This window comes from Camellia sinensis, chromosome 6 (genome assembly GCF_055761805.1).
Source record: "Camellia sinensis isolate YWXY chromosome 6, ASM5576180v1, whole genome shotgun sequence".
NCBI lineage: Eukaryota > Viridiplantae > Streptophyta > Magnoliopsida > Ericales > Theaceae > Camellia > Camellia sinensis.
The window spans coordinates 145,013,540-145,032,317 of NC_138966.1; the positions used below are offsets into that span (position 1 = coordinate 145,013,540).

At 33.1% G+C, this 18,778-nt stretch overlaps 2 protein-coding genes across 3 annotated transcripts; one reads left to right on the forward strand and one right to left on the reverse strand.

Annotated features, from left to right (window-relative positions):
- The first annotated feature begins 10,195 nt into the window (after positions 1-10,195).
- On the forward strand, positions 10,196-12,860 carry LOC114285886 (uncharacterized). Its single transcript, XM_082872656.1, has 2 exons — positions 10,196-10,897; positions 12,363-12,860. The coding sequence occupies exons 1-2, from the start codon at positions 10,420-10,422 to the stop codon at positions 12,440-12,442; spliced, it is 558 nt and encodes a 185-aa protein (XP_082728782.1). The 5' UTR covers positions 10,196-10,419; the 3' UTR covers positions 12,443-12,860.
- Positions 12,861-14,575: 1,715 nt separating this feature from the next.
- LOC114285885 (putative glutathione peroxidase 2) lies at positions 14,576-18,223 on the reverse strand. 2 transcript variants are annotated; one of them, XM_028228970.2, is made up of 7 exons: positions 17,956-18,223; positions 17,348-17,424; positions 16,891-16,952; positions 16,666-16,781; positions 15,212-15,379; positions 15,062-15,102; positions 14,576-14,868 (listed from the first exon to the last, which is right to left on the reverse strand). In XM_028228970.2, the coding sequence occupies exons 1-6, from the start codon at positions 18,094-18,096 to the stop codon at positions 15,070-15,072; spliced, it is 597 nt and encodes a 198-aa protein (XP_028084771.1). In that variant the 5' UTR covers positions 18,097-18,223; the 3' UTR covers positions 14,576-14,868; positions 15,062-15,069. The 2 variants fall into 2 exon arrangements, with proteins under 2 accessions (XP_028084771.1, XP_028084772.1); XM_028228971.2 differs by having other exon boundaries at positions 14,707-14,876.
- Between the last annotated feature and the right edge of the window lie 555 nt (positions 18,224-18,778).

Genomic DNA, 18,778 nt, shown 5'->3' on the forward strand with positions numbered 1-18,778 from the left:
GCAAATTAAATTTCAGATTTCTTCTAAATCACTATTAGGCATACTTAATCATGACTTAACGTTCATTAGGGGTCGGGGTTATTACAACAGGTATCACAATTTTGACTCTCAAATACACAGAGCTTTTGTCTATTGTCTATTGTCTATTTGCTAACTTAGGCATCGGAAAAGTATCCGACACACACCCGTCGGCTACCTCACGTTTGTGTTTTCAAGGAGTAAAGCGACGACGTTTGGAGGAGTGCAAACTCGATCAACAGGATTATACGAGAAGATTATTTCGTGCTCGTACACTAATCATATATATGGTTGTGCAAAATATCACCCAATCTGTATCAATTTGTCCAATTCGAACCCATATGCCTGCTAACTGTGTGTCAATTTGAACTGCAGTTTAAAATTTATAATTCGTTTGAAACCGCTCCGCTATAGTTAATGCGTATATTTTTTTTACCTCTAATAAAATATCAAAGTAAAAATCGATGTGAGAGAGATTTAAAATGTATAATTTGTTTATTTATATTAAAAAAAATGTTGAATTTGTTGTAAATTAGTATTATATGTATATATAATATTATGTAAAATTATTGTAGAGGGATAAAAAAATCAGCCCAAACCTAAACCCAAACCCAAATCAATTAAACAGTAGTCCAAAAGGAAGGAAAGGCCCATGTGAATTCTTTAGAAGCCTATTACAGACAACTAACAGCAACATTGCGCGTGCATAGGAGCGTGGAGTGAAATTTGTTGGAATTATGGTTTTATAGGCTAATTTTGACCAACTGTCTTTTGGGGTGGGTCAAAAGAGGTGACGTGTTCCTTACTGCATGGCAAGTTAGACGGTGAAAACGGTTTGTCAAAACCATTTATGAGTGAATGGCTGACGTCATTTTCGGGTTTGTGGAATAGACAAATAAAGAATAAAATGTGGGTTTCCTTGGCTTCGTTTGGGAAGTTGCTATTTTAGTAGGCTATTTTAGTTTTTGGCTATTTTAGTAGGTTAAAATTTTTGTGTTTGGGAAGATGATTGGATTTTTTTATGGTTGGATGTGATGTTTGTGAGAGAAAAAGTGAAATGATTATGGGTTTGATGTGATATTTTGTCTTATTAGCTATTTTAGCCTATTTTGTCTTTTTGTGAATTTTAGCCTAAATTAGGCTATATTTTTTCTTCCCAAACACCCCCCTTGTAAGGCTTATTCATTGAAAACTTAAGAGAACGTATGTGTGTATAAAAGTTCTAGGTGACAACACTTGAGTTGAGCCCAAAGGGCACCCCAAGTTTGTAGAATGAAGGAGTATTGGACAAATTGAACCTTGGCTCAAACCGTCACCGCTATCCGTCTAACCGACCGGTCGAGCCCAGCCGGGTGTGGGTTGTGGGTCGAGTCAGTTCTAACATTAATTTTTTTGAGAAAATTTATTTGAATTTTTTCAAATTCTTGTAGGAAATTATTTGAATTTCAAAATGAAATTAATTCAAATTTGAATTCAAATTTTTTGTCTAAAAATTGTGCCTCTTCCAAGTCCGAATTCCACAATAGATTAAACTGTCCAAATAGATTTTTCAACCTGTTGCACCAGGATAGATCCAGTTTCTTCACAAAACTGATTCAAATCTGTGTTCAAATAGGTTGAAAACTACCAGTAGTTATCTGTTCAAAACAATTTCTACACCTGTTCATTTCAAACGGCATCTGTTCAGTTTGGGTTTGTACCTGTTCGAATCTGTCCAATAGGTTCCAATTTGCCTATAAATTCAGTATAATTCCAGCAGATTTCTTCATCCGAAAAGTTATTTGTTGCTGTCTAAATTTTGCTCTCTTGCATATATATATATATATATATATATATGTAAATATTTCATATAAATTTAGGAAATATTTGAGAGTATAGAACACAGGTTTGGTTCGCCGTACAAATTGTTTGGAGTGCTACTATAATTTGTGAAAATCATTATATCTTGGGAGATAGACGCCATTTATCCATAAGTACCGTAGCGGGGCGAATCTGTCTTAAGGATAGCGTGTCACACACTCGACTTGTTCTTTTAAATATTTATTCGGTTCAGTAAAATAAATTCTGTAAGTAATTTATTTTTATTTGTTTGATTTGTTTCAAGTTATTTATTTTACACAGAAGATTATTCCAACAATCTTAAGACAGATTCAAATTATTCTGTTTATACAAAAAATTTCGTTTGGTTTTGTAACGCCCTAAAAAATATGGTATAAATCACCCCAAGAGATTCACAAATATAATATGAAATGTACTTTCATTCATCAGAGTTTATATTATAAAAGAGATTACATGCATTACACTTTCATAACTATTCATTCTGAACCTACAGTATGTAACACTAATTAATAACAACAAAATAAATGCCCTATGGGCTTGCATCTTTCCAAGAAATACTTGGTTACAACAAAAGAGAAAGTTATAAGCTCTTTACAATTAAAGCCCTAGGCTTAAAAGGAAAACATATAAACATAACAATAACAAAAATAAAGCCTTCAGCCCCGCCCTCCCAAGCTATGTCCTTGGAGGTAGCATGTCACATGTACCTGAAAAATAGTTTCCAAAGTAGGGTGAGCTAAAGCCCAGTAGAGATATGCTAAAACAGTATATGAGATTTAACTAAGATGTAAGCATTAGATAAATGTCCAACACTTAAAACCAACTGACATCTTCTTTTCATGACCAACCAATAATGACATCAATATCTCATTCCATTTCCATTCATTTATTCTAATCAACTCACAGATATAATTCCTTGATAACTAAACAATCCCAAACGAGACTATAACTCATTTGTTAACACTTCAATAGCAATCATTATTCTGACATTTCAATTTTCTTACCATTTTACAGAATTCACATTCGAGGGAATCGACACCCATATATATATATATATATATATAAGATTTCGGGACTTTCATCCTGAACACTCCAGCCAACTTAGTTTTCAATGAAGTCCATCCCCTATCTCCTCTCAAACAATGGAGTACATCTCCTATCTCCTTCCAAACAAAGATACATGTACAATATGTTTAAAACGTTATCATATACAATGACTAATTAGTTCACATATTCAATGGTTTAATCAAACCGTCATATTCAATGACATAATTCAAATGATTAGTTTCAATTCATCTAATCTTCATGCAGTTTCTACAATGATCAAAACTATCCTCCACTGATAGCCCTAAACAGATATTTCTAGATAGATATACAATCTATCAACAGATAATTTACTAAATTTCCATGAGTGAGTGATTTAACAAATCCAATTATACCATTCAATTATATGCCCTTCCAATTTCATATGTCCACATCAATTTCATTATTTATACAAAATAATTTATTTGATTCACATTAGGGGAATCTTCCTCCTTTCACCAAATATTAATCCCAATACCAAATTTCACCCATTACACTCAAATAATATCATGTTCAAGACCTCACATACATATATGGAACCAAATATGGAAAACCTCTTTTTCAAAAATCAAAACCCAAACCCTAACTTCACCCAAATCTTTCCAATCCCACAATTTATTCAAAATGACAAATACCTATGTTAAAACCCATATCAAAGAGTAGAATATCCCTATCTCAAACATAGAAACTCAAATACAAGAAGAAGAACTTCAAAAATGCCTCGAATTTGGTTTGACTCGGATCAAAAGAAAGCCCTTGAGATGCTCCAACGCTTTAACAAAGGAACTAGGGTTGAGAGATACTTAGATCTAGGAGTATTTGTAGAGACAGAGAGAGTATTTTAGAGAGAGAAGGTGCCGGATTAGGGTTTTGAGGTGAAAAGATCTTAATTTTCTGTGTAAAAATGAGTTGCTGCGAACTAATATACGTGGTCCTCGCTCGAGTGAAGGACTTGTCGCTCGAGCGACCAGACGCAACAAGTGACCTCGCTCGAGCGCATAATGCAAAGCTTCAGCTCTACCACAGACGCACACGCTTGCTCGAGCGCAAGAAACCTCGCTCGAGCAAAGGAACAAATAACACAAGGCTCGCTCAAGCACAAGAAGCCTTGCTCGAGTGAAGAACTTCATCTTCCCCAGAAATGCTGCTTTTGAAAGGAAACCTGAGAACTCCTAATTCTCGCTCAAGCGAAGAAGAAAATTACAAGAAGCTCACTCGAGCGCAAGAAGCCTCGCTTGAGCGAAGAGGCCAAAATCTAGGCAGCAACAATCTAAACCAATCAACAACCAACCTGTTCCAAACACGCCTAATAAGTTCTAAAACACAAGTACAAAGGGTCAAAGAGGAAAAACAAGGCTTGTATACAATTTTCAATCACGGAACCCAAGTCCAAAACACAATGAAGGTCGGGGCAAAACTGGGATCGCTATAGGTTTCCTTTTCTTCCTTTCTTCTTCTTACAGAAATTATTTTCTGTGGTTTTACAAAATAATATTCTGGTTGGAAAATACAAATAATAGTAATATACTGTTTGACAAATAGTTGTAATATACTGTTTATTTTCTTTGACAACTAGTAGTAATATACTGGTAGTCATTAACAATTCAAACTATTTATTTATGAAGTTGATCAGAAATTAATATTGATTCTCAAAAATAGTTTCTGAGTTTTCATTGATTAAAATTTTGTTTCAGTATTTTAATTTTTGAAGTGTTATAGAAGTTTATTTTTCTGTGTGGAATTAATTTGATAAATAAAATTTTATTTTATTTTCAAATTAATTGAAAATAAAAGTTACAATTCTTGTTTCTTTTATTTTTTACAGAATTTAATTCTATGATTTTGGTTTGAATTTTTTGTGTAGTATAAAATTCTAATTATAATTTTGTTTTATAATTTAGAATTCATGGCTATTGAAATTGGTCAAACTAATACTCAAACAAGTATTGGTCTAGTGGCTGTAATTGTTCTAACCCCTCCTCCTATAATGACTGTACCAGTTAATCACGGTGAAAAACCAGAGAAGTTTTTAGGAACTGATTTTAAAAGTTGACAGCAAAAAATGTTGTTTTATCTTACTTCTCTAAACCTAGCTCTTTTTCTCCGTGAAAATGCTCCTGCTCTGAAAGAGGGTGAAACTGACCGGCAAGTGGTTGCTACGGTCAATTCCTGGAAACATGCTGATTTCCTTTGCCGGAACTACATCTTGAATGTACTTGACAACACATTATACAATGTCTACAGTCCTATCAAAACGACAAAAGAACTTTGGGAGTCTTTGGAGAAAAAATACAAGACAGAAGATGATGGCTCAAAGAAATTCATAGTAGGCAAATTTCTAGACTTTGTGATGGTTGATTCTAAGACTGTGATCAGCCAAGTTCAAGATCTCCAACTCATTCTGCATGACATTCATGTAGAAGGCATGTCTCTCAGTGAATCCTTTCAAGTTGCTGCCTTAGTTGAAAAATTACCACAAGGTGGGAAGGAAGTCAAGAACTACCTCAAACACAAGCGCAAAGAAATAACTTTGGAGGAATTGATTATGCGTTTGAGGATTGAGGAGGACAATTGCAATTCTGAGAAGCGGACTGGTAAGCAGCCCATAGAGTCTAAGGCAAATGTGGTGAAATATGCTCCAAAAACAAATAAACGAAAGTTTTCTGGAGAAAGTTACGTACAAGGCTCTAAAGGAGGGGAAAATAAGAAGTATAAGTTTAATGGTAAATGCTACATCCGTGACAAAGAAGGACATCGAGCCAAAGATTGCCATACCAAGCACAAAGGCAAAGAAAGATCAAGTAAGAAGCCTACTCAAGCTAATATGACCGAAGTGGACAGAATTTCCAATGGTGTTGAGGACATAAATCTTTCTGCAGTTGTTCTAAGGCAACCTTTCTCGAAAATCCTAAAGAATGGTGGGTGGACACTGGTGCTACTCGCCATATCTATACCGACAAAAAGATGTTCACATCTTATTCTGTGGTAGACAATGGTGAACAATTTTTTATGGACAACTCCTCGACTTCTAAAGTTGAAGGATAAAGAAAGATTATTTTGAAGATGACATCTGAAAAAGAACTCACTTTCCACAATGTGCTACATGAATCGGACATTCGCAAGAACCTTGTTTCCAAATCTTTGTTAAGTAAAAATGGGTTTAGGTTAGTTTTTAAAAGTGACAAGTTTGTACTTACCAAAACGGGATGTGTGTAGGAAAATGTTACATGTCTGATGGTCTTTTCAAAATAAATGTAATGACTGTTGTCCCATTTGTTATTAATAAAAATACATTTCTTTTTACTTGCTTGAGTCTTCAAATTTATGGCACGGTAGACTTGGACATGTCAATTATGGATCTTTGCATAAATTAATTAATATGGAATGTTTACCTAAATTTGAGATTGATTTAAATCATAAATATGAAATTTGTGTTGAGGCAAAATTATCCAAAATTCATTTCCATACAATTGAAAGAAGTACCAAACCACTTGAACTAATTTATAGTGACATTTGTGATTTTAAATCAATTCAAACTAAAGGTGGGAAAAAATATTTTACCACTTTTATAGATGACTATACTAGATATAGTTATGTTTATTTAATTCGAACCAAGGATGAAATTTTAGAAACTTTTATTCAATATAAGAATGAAATTGAAAATCAACTTAGTAAGAAAATTAATAAGGTTAGAAGTAATAGAGGTGGTGAATATGAATCATCTTTTGATGAGTTTTGTAAAGAATATGGAATAATTCATCAAATTACCGCTCCTTGCTTACCTAAGCAAAATGGAATTGCTGAAAGAAAAAATAAGATTTAAAAAAAATGATGAATGCCATGTTAATAAGTTCTTACCTTAGAACTTGTGGAGGGGAAGCAATACTTTTTGCTAATTATATTCTAAATAAAATACCCTGAAAGAAAGTGAATCAAACACATTATGAAATATGGCATGGGAAAGTACCATCCTACAAATACTTAAAAGTGTAGGGGTGTTTAGCTAAAGTGGCTATTTTTAGTCCTAAAAAAACTAAAATAGGTCCTAAATCTATTGATTGCATTTTCATTGGTTATGCCATGAATAGTAGTGCATATCGATTTTTAATTCATAAGTCAGAACATTTCGAAATGCATATAAATACTATTATTGAATCACGGAATGCGTTTTTATTTGAACATGTGTTTCTAAATAAAATTAGACAAGAGACTAGTATATTGACTTGACCGTCAGAGGTAACTCAAGGACCCTCTTTTAAAATACAAATTATATTCTTATGGCCAAACAGTATATTGACTTGACCGCCAGAGGGTCTTTTCAGCCTACCCTGGTTGGGAGTGATCATTGACGTTTGGTTTCTTTTAGCAGAGTAAATGAAGGGACATGTCATCTTGCTTTCCATATGAAGAAAATTCACCTTCCACAATTAGTTAGTACTCATTCCATTCCAAAATATTAGTCTCTTTTAGGAAACCTAATTTCTTTTGATAGTACAATTATTACATTTCAAAAGTATTAAATTTTCGAACTATCCTTTGACTTTTTCTTATGAATATCAATTGTCATAATTAATGAATTTAAAAGAAGAATAATGCTTGGGACCCCCTTTTGGGGGTCACCCCCTCACCCCCCTTTGCCACGTGGCGGGTGGTGATTGGAGGAACAAGAAAAAAAAGAAAAAGAAAAAGAAAATGTAACCAATGTGAGAGAGAGGGGGTCAAAGGGGGTGGGAGGAAAAGGGGGGATGAATCATTGTTGTTAAAAGAATAGCAAAATAGAAAATTTATGTTATTTTAGTCGTTAATTTTTAAAAATTGACTAATACTTTGAGACAAGAAAAAATAAAATAAGAGACTAATATTTTGAGACGGATGGAGTATTTTATATATATATATATATATATATATATATATATTGTAAAAATTGGTGTCAATATTATACAAATGGTTAATAATTGTTTAATATTATTCTTCAATCAACTAACAAAATAAAACCATCTATTGATATAAGATTATGGTACACATCCCTCAAAAGATGTGTACTGTATGTATATTATAATTAAAGAAGAAAAAATATAATTTTATATTTTTTAAGTCATAATTAAAAAAAAAATAGTCATAGCCAAATAACATATGAGATATAATCAAAGATCTCATACGTCATAATTAAAATAAAATTATAACTTAAAAAAAATTAATCCTAACTAAAAAATATATATCATAACTTAAAAATATGCATAGTAAAATTTTCCTTTATAATTCTACCGTCAATACCGTGCAAACCCTAATCATACATATATCAAACGGTGGGAACTTTGTACATAAAAATTACAGTGAAAAAAAGGTGGGAACCGAGATGATTATGGCCTCTTTTGAAAAAAATCTCTTTGGATTATTTTTTGGGAAATTTTTTTTAAGGTCCCTGGTATTAAGATTTTATAGCATAAAGGACACTCAATATTTTCATAATGTCTAAGGTCCCTCAAGTTGATCCAGAGAAAATTGATCCAGAGAAAATTAGTCCAGAGAAATTTCTCTCCAGAGAAATTCTGGAAATTTCTCTGGACATCGAAATTTCTCTCCAGAGAAATTCTGGATTTATCTCCAGAAAAATTTTGAATTTCTCTGACTTCGGAATTTCTCTGACTTGGGAATGTATTTTAACCAAATTTCTCTGACTTCGGAATGTGTTTTAACCAAATTTCTCTAACTTCGAAATGTGTTTTAACCAAATTTCTCTGATTTCGGAATTTATCAAATGTCTTTTCATAATTTGTTTTAACCAAATTTCTCTGCGTTTGTTTACAATTTTGAACAAGGCAGAGAAAATTACTCAGAGAAAATTGAAATTTCTCTGGCTTTGTTCACAAATTTCTTTTGACTTTGTTCAGAGAAAATTGAAACTTCTTTCCAGATAAATTCTAGACTTTTCTGATAAATTTTTTACTCAAGCCTTCATCATCTTCCTTCTCCAGAGAAATTCCAAAACAAATCATGCTATGTTTTCTATTTTCTTGGGAATTAATTGTTTTTTTTTTTTTTTTTTGAACAGGGGAATTAATTGCTATGTTGGATTGGATCTCAAACCCACTAGCTGCCCTTGCTGCTTTGTTGGGTGCTACTTAGTTTGCTAAGTTTTCTGTTTTACTCTGTTTTCTTTCATTGGCTGTTAATTTCCCTATTCAAAAAAAAAAAAAAAAAATCTTACAGAATTGCTCCATCCCCCAGATTGGAAGTCGAGAAATCTGAACATGGGAGTTGAAAGTAATCAAATTTACTAAACAAGGATGAGAATTTACATACTTCTATTGAATCCTGATACAATTATAGGATAGGAAATGAGAAATGATAATTGCTGACATTACTTACCAGGAATGATGGTGGAAAGAGTATGGAGATGGCAACCAGCAACTTCCAAACTAGGTTATGTGAAAACGGAGGCAGACCAGAGATTTTTTTGTTGAAAATATTTGATTTGATTTCTACCGGCTAATCGGCAATGATGTATTTGTTCTAAGACAGTTAGCAAACTTCAAAGTTTAGAAACTCTTCAAGCTTTGAATCAGCAGCAGCAGTCGAGCTTCGACCTCGATTTATAGGCAGCGGCGACAGTGGTGGACGGTGGTTCTGGTGATTCCAGTGGCAGCAGCGGTGGTGGTTGGATGGACTGTGTAAAGACGCAACTGAGACTCCTTGGTGATGTTGGCGCAGTGTTGATTTTAGCTCCACCGCCATTGAAGATATATATATATATATATATATATATGTATTTTGTGTATATATTCTAGTGAGAGAGAGAAGTGGGAAGCTAAGGTTTGATTTCAGTCAAATTTCTCTGTGATATTTGGGTGTGGGAGTTGAGGGACCTTAGACATCATAAAATAATATTATGGATCTCTTCCATTACTAAAAATGGGAGAGGGACTTTAGACTAATTTCCCCTTATTTTTTTATATAATTTTTAAAAAAATTAAAAAAATATAAAAAAATTAATTTTGGGCAAATTACAAACACTATCTCGAGGTTTGGTAAAAATATAAATTTCTCCCTGAGGTTTGAGAAATTACATCCCGCCTTCTGAGGGTCAAATTTTCATAATAAATTAGGAAAAATTAGGAAAAAATATGTATGAAAATAAAAATCTCAAGAAACAAGATGTAATTTTTCAAATCTAAAAAAAAATTTGTATTTTTATCAAATTTCGAGTGGTGTTTGTAATTTCTTATTAATTTTTAATCTCCTTCCCAACATAATTGGTCAGCCGATCGGTTGTGTTGCGTGGATCCCTAGACATGTTGATTGTAAGCTATAATTTTGTACATATATTATATACATACATACCATCACGAGCAACATACATACATACATAAAAACAACCCATAACATAAAGCACAAGGCTCTCTTCTCTTACCTGGGTTCCCTTTAAAACGCGGACGCTCCACCTCTTCCACAATCACTCTAGAGGGAGAAAGAGAGAGAATGGGGAGCTATTCATCAGAACCCAGATCTATGAATGACATTCTTGAATTTGCAGAGTTAACAATGGAGGACGACGACAACAACAACCCACGAACTGGATTGTTGTCGAGGCGTGACGATGAGAAGGACCCTGGGCACAAGAACAAGGCCCAGAAGAAGACCAAGAAGAAGAAGAAGAACCAAGTGTTTCTCGAAGGGTATGTAGAGGCAGCAGATGAGGATGATCTTACGAGGACGAAGAGCTTGACTGATGAGGATTTGGAGGAGCTCAAGGGCTGTTTGGATCTAGGGTTTGGGTTCAGCTACGATGAAATCCCTGAACTCTGTAACACTTTGCCTGCTCTCGAGCTTTGCTATTCTATGAGCCAGAGGTTTCTCGATGACCAGCAGAAGTCGCCGGACTCTCCGTCCTCCGCTGCCGCCGAGACGTGTTCGCCGGCCGCCGGTCCCATTGCCAATTGGAAGATCTCTAGTCCTGGTGAGTGATTTTGGTTAAATCTCTTTGAATTTTAGTTCTGTGTTGATAATTAGAAAATCCTGATCTTGAATTTGATTCCATTTTAGTATATATGCTTGTGTTGATCTGTTGATCAAGTGAGGATAGTGATGCAAGTTTTGGTTTTGATGAAATTGTGAAATGGGTTCTTTAGGGTTTGAAATGTGATGTGTTGCTTAGATGGAATGATGAATTGTTAATTTTTGTTTTGATTTTTGTCATTGTAGAAGAGAATGTAGAACCGGATTCTTTGGTTTTTGTGTGTATATATTTATATAATTGTTCCTAGTAGAGATCTGGTTTGAACAAAGTGGTGTGGAATTGTGATCAAATTTTGTGTCTTTAAAGTTTTAATTTTAATGTTTGCAACTCCCTTGTTTTGTATCATCTTAGTTTCAGCAATTTGCACGGTAATATAGCTTGAGTGATGATTGATATTTTTTCCAATTTCTTGAACATATGGTCTCCCCCTGAATATGATGTAACATTCATTACCTTGAGTTTAAGCTGTAATTTTTAAGTGTATGGATTTGAGTATAGTTTAAATATGGATTTCAAGATAAATTTAGATATAGACTTTAAATTTTTGAATGTGATAGTCTTATTGTGATGGATTTGAAATAAAAACGTAATCACAATGTTTGGTTCCATTTTTTTAAAAACACTTTTCATATTTTTCGTATTTTTTTGTTTTTATTGAATTTTTTAAATATTTTATGCAAATATTTTACTTTTTAGACACACCTAACATAAATACACCTAAAAAGTAAAAAAATTATAATTTTTTTTTTTAAAAATTCACTAAATACCATAAATACAAAAAAAAATACAAGAATTCAGTACATTTTTTGTATTTTTATATATTTCTTAATTTTTTAAAATATTTTTCACATTTTTTTTACTTTTTAGATACGGTACATTTAAAAAAGTAAAAAAAATATATTTAAAATTTTAAAAATATTCACTAAAAACAAAAAAAATATGAAAATAAAAAAAACTCAATTTTTAAAAAACTTAATTCAGAAACCTCAAAACAAACATACTGATATAGTTATTCAAAATATTTGGATAATAATAAACTATGTTTCTTTTTACTCTATTCTATCTTCCTCTTTAAATTCTCATTTAATCTAATAATACCCAACCGTCTTATATTTTTTTGAAGTAAAGCCTCAATTCCCTCTATTTGAAATCTATGGAACTTTATATTATTCATCCTAGACCCACTTGTTAGATTTTCCTTTAATTTATTACTCAGCACCAAACATGACAAACCCTAATCTTCTTTTCTCTGAGATGGCCTTGTTGGGTTTTATGAAGAACTTTTTTCTTTTTCTTTTCTGGTCTTAGCAAATTGGAAGATAAATGTTTGTTGGTTACGGCCATTGATGGAGAAATTTCTCGTCTGTTGTCTAACTTTCTGTTGCCCTGATTTGTATTTCCTCAGGTGACCATCCCGAAGAAGTCAAAGCAAGGCTCAAATATTGGGCACAAGCTGTGGCATGCACTGTCAGATTATGCAGCTAGCTAGAAGAAAATCATCGGTTGGGAAGAAGAATTGCATCAGCATTTTCTTCTGCTCGTGGATTTCATACCAGCCTGGACCTTCATGGAGAGCTAGCTTTCTTTGTGGCTTGTGCTCCGTTGCCTCATCTGCTTGCTTGGAGGAACAACAAGAGTTCCTTCTGTTCTTTACCTGGAGATGGACATGCCTGTCTTGTCTGTCAGTGATGGAGAAAGAGGAAGAGGAGGAGGGTGATCGTTTTAGGTCTGAGATTAACCAAAAGAAACCGATGAGAGTGACATAATTCACCCAAGGCTCTGATTATCAAAATAAAATTAGTAATGATTCATTTGAGGCTCGTATAATGCATGATTAATTGTATCGATAGACTACATGGAGAATAAATTTATGAATGATATGAATAAAATTCTTTCTTCTTCATCTTGAGTTTCCGTTGGAGTTTTATCAGATAATTTAATCAATGAAAAACAAAAACAATGCATTATTTCCCTATGTACCTGAATCATGTTCCCAATCTCCACGATAGCATAGCAGGACTTTGATCTTATAGATTTAATCCTTAATATCTCTAATTTATTTAATGATTCTTGAGTTTTCCACAAATTATGCATTTTTTAATGAAATGTATGATCTATTTCCATTTTTTCTAGAATCTTTATAGATGGATTTTTGACAGATGTCTCAATAATTTTTGAAGGGGAAAAAAAAAAAAAATGAGAGAAGATTGTTCCTCTCAAAGAAAATTTCAAGCATCCATGCTTTCATTCCACCATATATATTTAAAATAAAAAAAACAGCTTTTTTTTTTTTTAATTATTTGTTTTTTAGAAGATTCTAGGAGGTGTATTTTTTGCTTTTTTGATCTAATAGAATTTTTAAAAAAATTTAAAATAACTCAAGAAGTTTGATTTATTTTTGTTAATTTTTTGTCCATGTGAATTTTGGCTGACTCTTTTTTTGTTTGCTCAAATAAATAACACATACTCTTGGAACGTTTGGGAACTGGAGCCATTGCCAACTGCTATGGCCTAAAAACGGGTGGGATCCGTCAATTAAAAATATAAAATATTTAACTCATTATTTCGTCAATAATTAATTTTGAATTTCTAGATTTATTAATATAAACGGATCGATAAAGCTTCGAGAGACAGAAAGAGACAGTGTGATGTGAGAGAAAAGAAAAGTAAACAGATTTTAAATGTGTGATAAGTTTGATCTTTGTAAAGTTGACCAAAAATTTTGTCGACAAACTTCTAGAAGGTTGAATTTGAGGGACTAAACATATATATTGTCATTTTGCAATTTGTCATTTTTTATATCCTCAGATTTAACCTTTAGTTGGTGATATCCAGATCGCAAATCTATTTTAGAGAAGACTTGTGCACCTTGTAACTAATCAAACAAGCCATCAATCCTAAGCAAAGAATACTTATTCTTTATGATTACTTTGTTGAGCTCTCTATAATCCACATACAACCGAAGGGTCCCATCTTTATTCTGTACAAAATAGACTGGTGCACCCTAAGGAGAAGTGCTCGAGCGAATGAATCCTTTGTCGATGGGGTCTTGCAATTGGACCTTCAACTCTTTCATTTCAACGGGTGACATTTTATAAGGGGTCTTGGAAATGGGCTGAGTTCCCGGCACTATATCAATTGTAAACTCAATTTCACGATCAATTAACTCTCCCGGTAACTCCTCTGGAAAAACATTCGGAAAATCCCGAACGATTGGAATTGCATCAGTGCCCCCATCCACTGGTTGTTCACCCAAAATACTACATAAATACCCCCGACAACCCTTTTGTAACAACTTATACGCCTTTATTGCAGAAATCAAATAAGGTGGGGAAATTACCCTCTGCCCCTCAAAAATAACCTCCAATTGTCCTGGGGGTTGGAAGGTAACTTGTTTTTTTTTTTGTAGGTACAACGGAAATAAAAAAAGAAAACACAGGCCTAGGCCCTTTCACAAGACATGCCAATCATGTCTGCAACTAGGAACTCCCTAATAACAGCTGGTGGTTCATTAACCACTAAAATCTCTTTAGGTTGAGTATTTTCTCAAATGTTAATATAAAATGATGAGTTTCATTATCATTATTATATGTAACAATTGTTCTCAAAAAAAAAAAATTATATGTAACAATTATTTTTGCAATTATAGCCCAAAAATATAAGTTACAAAGACAAATATTTATAGCCCAAAAACATACATTACAAAGACAAATATTTATAGCCCAAAAACATACCTTACAAACAAAGACTAATACCACCACACTACTATTCACATTATTCAATTCTACCGGACTCATAATCACACCCAATCTAATCTGTCAGAGGAACATGCCCTTATTGTAAACAGGAAAGTAAAACAACAAACTTCAAACCTCTGTAATTTATGAATCTCTGGACCCATAATTCATAACCTGCAAGGCCAAGGGGTGAAAAAAGAAAACAAGGAAAAAAAGATTCAATCAACTTTAAGTGCTATTTCAAAATGAATTGTGTGGAAATTTTTTCCATTCTAGATATTTCAAAATGTGATTGCCATCCATTTTCAGATAAACTGTTTTCAATAAATAAATAAATATTCTGTGAAGGTGGAGTGCAGCATCAAACCTTGATGCTCATGAAGATCCCAACAGATTCTGTATGTCTTTCTGCATCAGAAAAATTAGACAAGAACAATCAGCTGCAATTAACTAATGCAACTTCCCAGGCAAGCATCAAACATTGTCAGTAAACGAATATATAAACGATTGATCAAACCTCAATTTTAAGAGGAGGTAATGTTGGAGCATATCTCTCCACAACTTTCCCTTCCTTGTTCACCAAAAACTTTGTGTAGTTCCATTTGATGCCGTCTCCTAATATACCCCCTTTCTCTGATTTTAGGAACTTGTAGACTGGTGCTGCATTCTTTCCATTCACATCGATCTATAAGATCCGACAGATTTGTTATGACCAAAGTTCTTTGTTTAATTCACAGATTGTGAAAAAAAAGAAGGGAAACAAAATCTTAGAATGGTGAATTTCAAGTTCCCAAGGCATAATGCTCGCCTGAGCAGGTGGTCACCCAAGTAATTCACATTGGCTTGTGAGCATTCCCTCACCTAAGTACCATGGATTACCCCACTCCGTGAGCAGCCATCACTCTACAACCATCTGCTCGACTCACTACCACCAGTCACTCTCCCTTGCAAAGACTCTCCTCCCTCACTGCCACTCCCTCTCTCTCTCCCCTCTAAGGCTGCCTCAAATCTCTTCCTCTCCACCTCTGATGGTCTTGTGCCATCTTACTCTCTCTCATGATTCTCGGAAGGTCCAGGACCGACTACTTCATATTCCTTTATCCTCAATATACTCCACTTGGGAAGCGTGGTACTCACTAAACATGGCTCCTTTAAATCTCTCTAGCAAAATCCGTTAAGAACCAATCCCCCTATATCTTTACTACCCATAACTACCAAACACACAGCAAGGCAGAGCAAACATTTGTTGTGATCTTTCCTAGTGATGAACCCATTCATTATTCTTTTATATCTTTAGCAAACACAGAAATCATGTTGCTTGAGGCTGAGTTTATTCACCAGCAAGCCAAATTGCTTCTTGCTACCAAGTCAAAAGTAGATTAAGAAATATGGTAATTGAGAACTCACATGCTCAGCACAACCAGATTAACAGTTTCTTTACTAGAGATTATTTCGTTGTCTAAAATGAATGAATCTGTTTAATTTGTTTTCTTTACTGGTGTAACTTTCTACTTCCTTAGCTGCTGTACTTGCCGCATTCAACTATCTCCCAAAAGATCAGAATATAGCAACAATGCCATTATGCCACAATGTTGCAAACACAAAACAAGCTAAAACCTAAATTTTATTTATTTAAAAATAAAAAAAACAAATAAAAATACATTTTCAAGCCTCATCCTCTTTCAAAAGAACTTGCACAGGTTCCAATTTATTTACATCAAAAGATGCAATTCATAGCATGTCTGTGGGGATGTATTGGTACAAGAATTTGAGGCAGTGTCATGACATGTTGGACAAGACAATAAAGACATTTTTCTGCTCTATGAGCACGTGTGATAATACCCTAATGGTTTTTAAGTCATAAAGTTGAACAGTACAGACTAAGGAAAAAGCTATGTTTCTCCTAAAAACAATTTAATAGTGCTTATTTTTCTGCAACGTAGTTTGTATTCGCACTTAAGGATTTAATACCTTTTGAAATACAGGGAACTCAGCTTTGAACATCGTGCATGCGGTTTCCTGAATTTTCTCATTAGTTCCTGGTTCTTGCCAAAACTGGTTGCTAGGAAATGCTAAAATCTCAAAACCTGTCATAATAATATATATCAGCAATAAAGTTAAGATTAAGACCCCTCAAACTCTTTGAAATAATAGAAAGGAAACACACAACTAACTGGAGTCGAATAACTAACAGACCTTGGTCTTTGTATTTTTCATATAGAACGTTCAATTCTTTGTAGTTTGATTGTGTTAAACCACTGCAAAAGGGAGCCAAAAAAGGTGGGAAAAGTTTCTGTTAGTTTGAATTGAACAACTTGATTATGATTAAAAGTATTTTGTAGTCTATATTATCTTTGTAAACTCAATCAAACAATAAACAAGAAGCCATATGCCAAGCAACTAAGTAGGTTTCAGGAAAGAAGTAGCATTATGAATAAATCCAAAGAGCTCTGAATATTCCTAGGGAAATAAAAGAAGACGAATATGGCCCAAAGATCAATTGTGCACCATCAGCTCTCACGAAGCAGACAAAGCAACTAACAAAAATACAAATTTTTAAGTATGAATGATTATCAAAAGAAAATAGAGAAGAGACAAATTAACCATGTAAATATAATAGATTTGACTAACTAGGATATATAAAGTCACTTGCCATTTTGAAGCAACATTCACAATCAGAACAACCTTCCCATTGTAATTGCTCAGAGGTACATCATTTCCGCGTATGTCCTGCACTTTCAGTTCTATTCAATCAGCAACTACTAACCACATACAATGATGATATTTTGACAAAAACAATGGAAAGCTTCAAACCAAAGAAGGCGGCCAACAGGCCAGTGAAATCAAACATTAACAACTATGGAACTAAAAGAGGATGACAAAAGCAGAAGAAGAAATTAAACAAAGAGATAAACTAGTTCAATCCAAATTAATTGTGATCCAAACTGCCCTATTTCTCCTTGTCTCTTTATTATCATAATCCAAACAAAGCACTGTAAATAAACAGAGGCAGAAATTTATTACTATACTCATGAGTCATGGGCAACATCTAACACCAAATAAATATAAAAGTTCTTCAAAAATATTAAAATTAAAAATATGCAACACAGGTGCAGTGGGAAAAAAAAAAACAATTAGAAAAGAAAATGAGAAGTAAATAGAGAAAAAAGTGAAAACCCAAATCAAATAGCTAAGGATGAACTCATGAAGATCAAAAGCCAGAGATTAATTGAAGAATTCCAGAAAGAAACTGATTAATACCTTGACAGTGAAGTCATAAATGGATTTGGGGGTTTCCTCACCAGCCATGTTTTGAGAAGCAGGAGATGAAGTTGGGTTTCTGTATAATTGATTCTTAATGTATTCAATTGGAAATATGCAACAAGAAATATACATAGACATAAGGAACTAAGCTATACAAGTCAACAATCTCTATTGGAACTAAGCTATAGAAGTCAACAGTCTCTATTGGATGGAATGAAGTTCAAATTTTCAGTTGAATTGACAAGTTTATCAGGGGTAAGATTAAGGGTTGACTTTTTTTTTCTTTTTCTCCTTATTTTAACACTGGTAAATTAGCTGGGTGAAGCAAAAAATTGAGACTTTGGCCTGGTTTGTTAATTATATATTTTAGTTAAAAAGTTAAAAAAATCATTATAAATTATCATATCATTCTCTTTATTTTTTTTTCATATTTTAATATAAAAAGTTAAAAAATTATTAAAATAATCTATTTCCAAACATGTCATTTGAATGATAAAAATCTAATGATAATTGTGCTTTGAAAAATATATGATCATGACAATTAAAATAAGAGTTAATTCAAAGAAAATGTGTGTGTGTGGAATCTCTCCAGTTGTCTTCTTCCAATATATCTTATTCTTTTCGCCCTTCGTGTTGTGACCTGTTTGGATACATTTTTAATTTTTTTTTTATTTTAATTAAAAATTGATAATATTGAACCTAAATGCACGTCTTCTTAACTTTAAGATAATTAATTTTTATAATGTATTTATACTACACGCTACACATATCCTTAAAATAAAATCAAATAAATAATTATAAGTAACTCAATAAAATTGCA

Coding starts and splice junctions, on each gene's coding strand:
- LOC114285886 (XM_082872656.1), top strand. CDS start 10,420: ATGGGGAGCTATTCATCAGAACCCAGATCTATGAATGACATTCTTGAA. Junction 10,898..12,362: donor TTGGAAGATCTCTAGTCCTG/GTGAGTGATTTT, acceptor GTATTTCCTCAG/GTGACCATCCCGAAGAAGTC.
- LOC114285885 (XM_028228970.2), bottom strand. CDS start 18,096: ATGTCTATGTATATTTCTTGTTGCATATTTCCAATTGAATACATTAAG. Junction 16,953..17,347: donor GTGAATGTTGCTTCAAAATG/GCAAGTGACTTT, acceptor TCCCTTTTGCAG/TGGTTTAACACAATCAAACT. Junction 15,103..15,211: donor TACCTCCTCTTAAAATTGAG/GTTTGATCAATC, acceptor TTTCTGATGCAG/AAAGACATACAGAATCTGTT.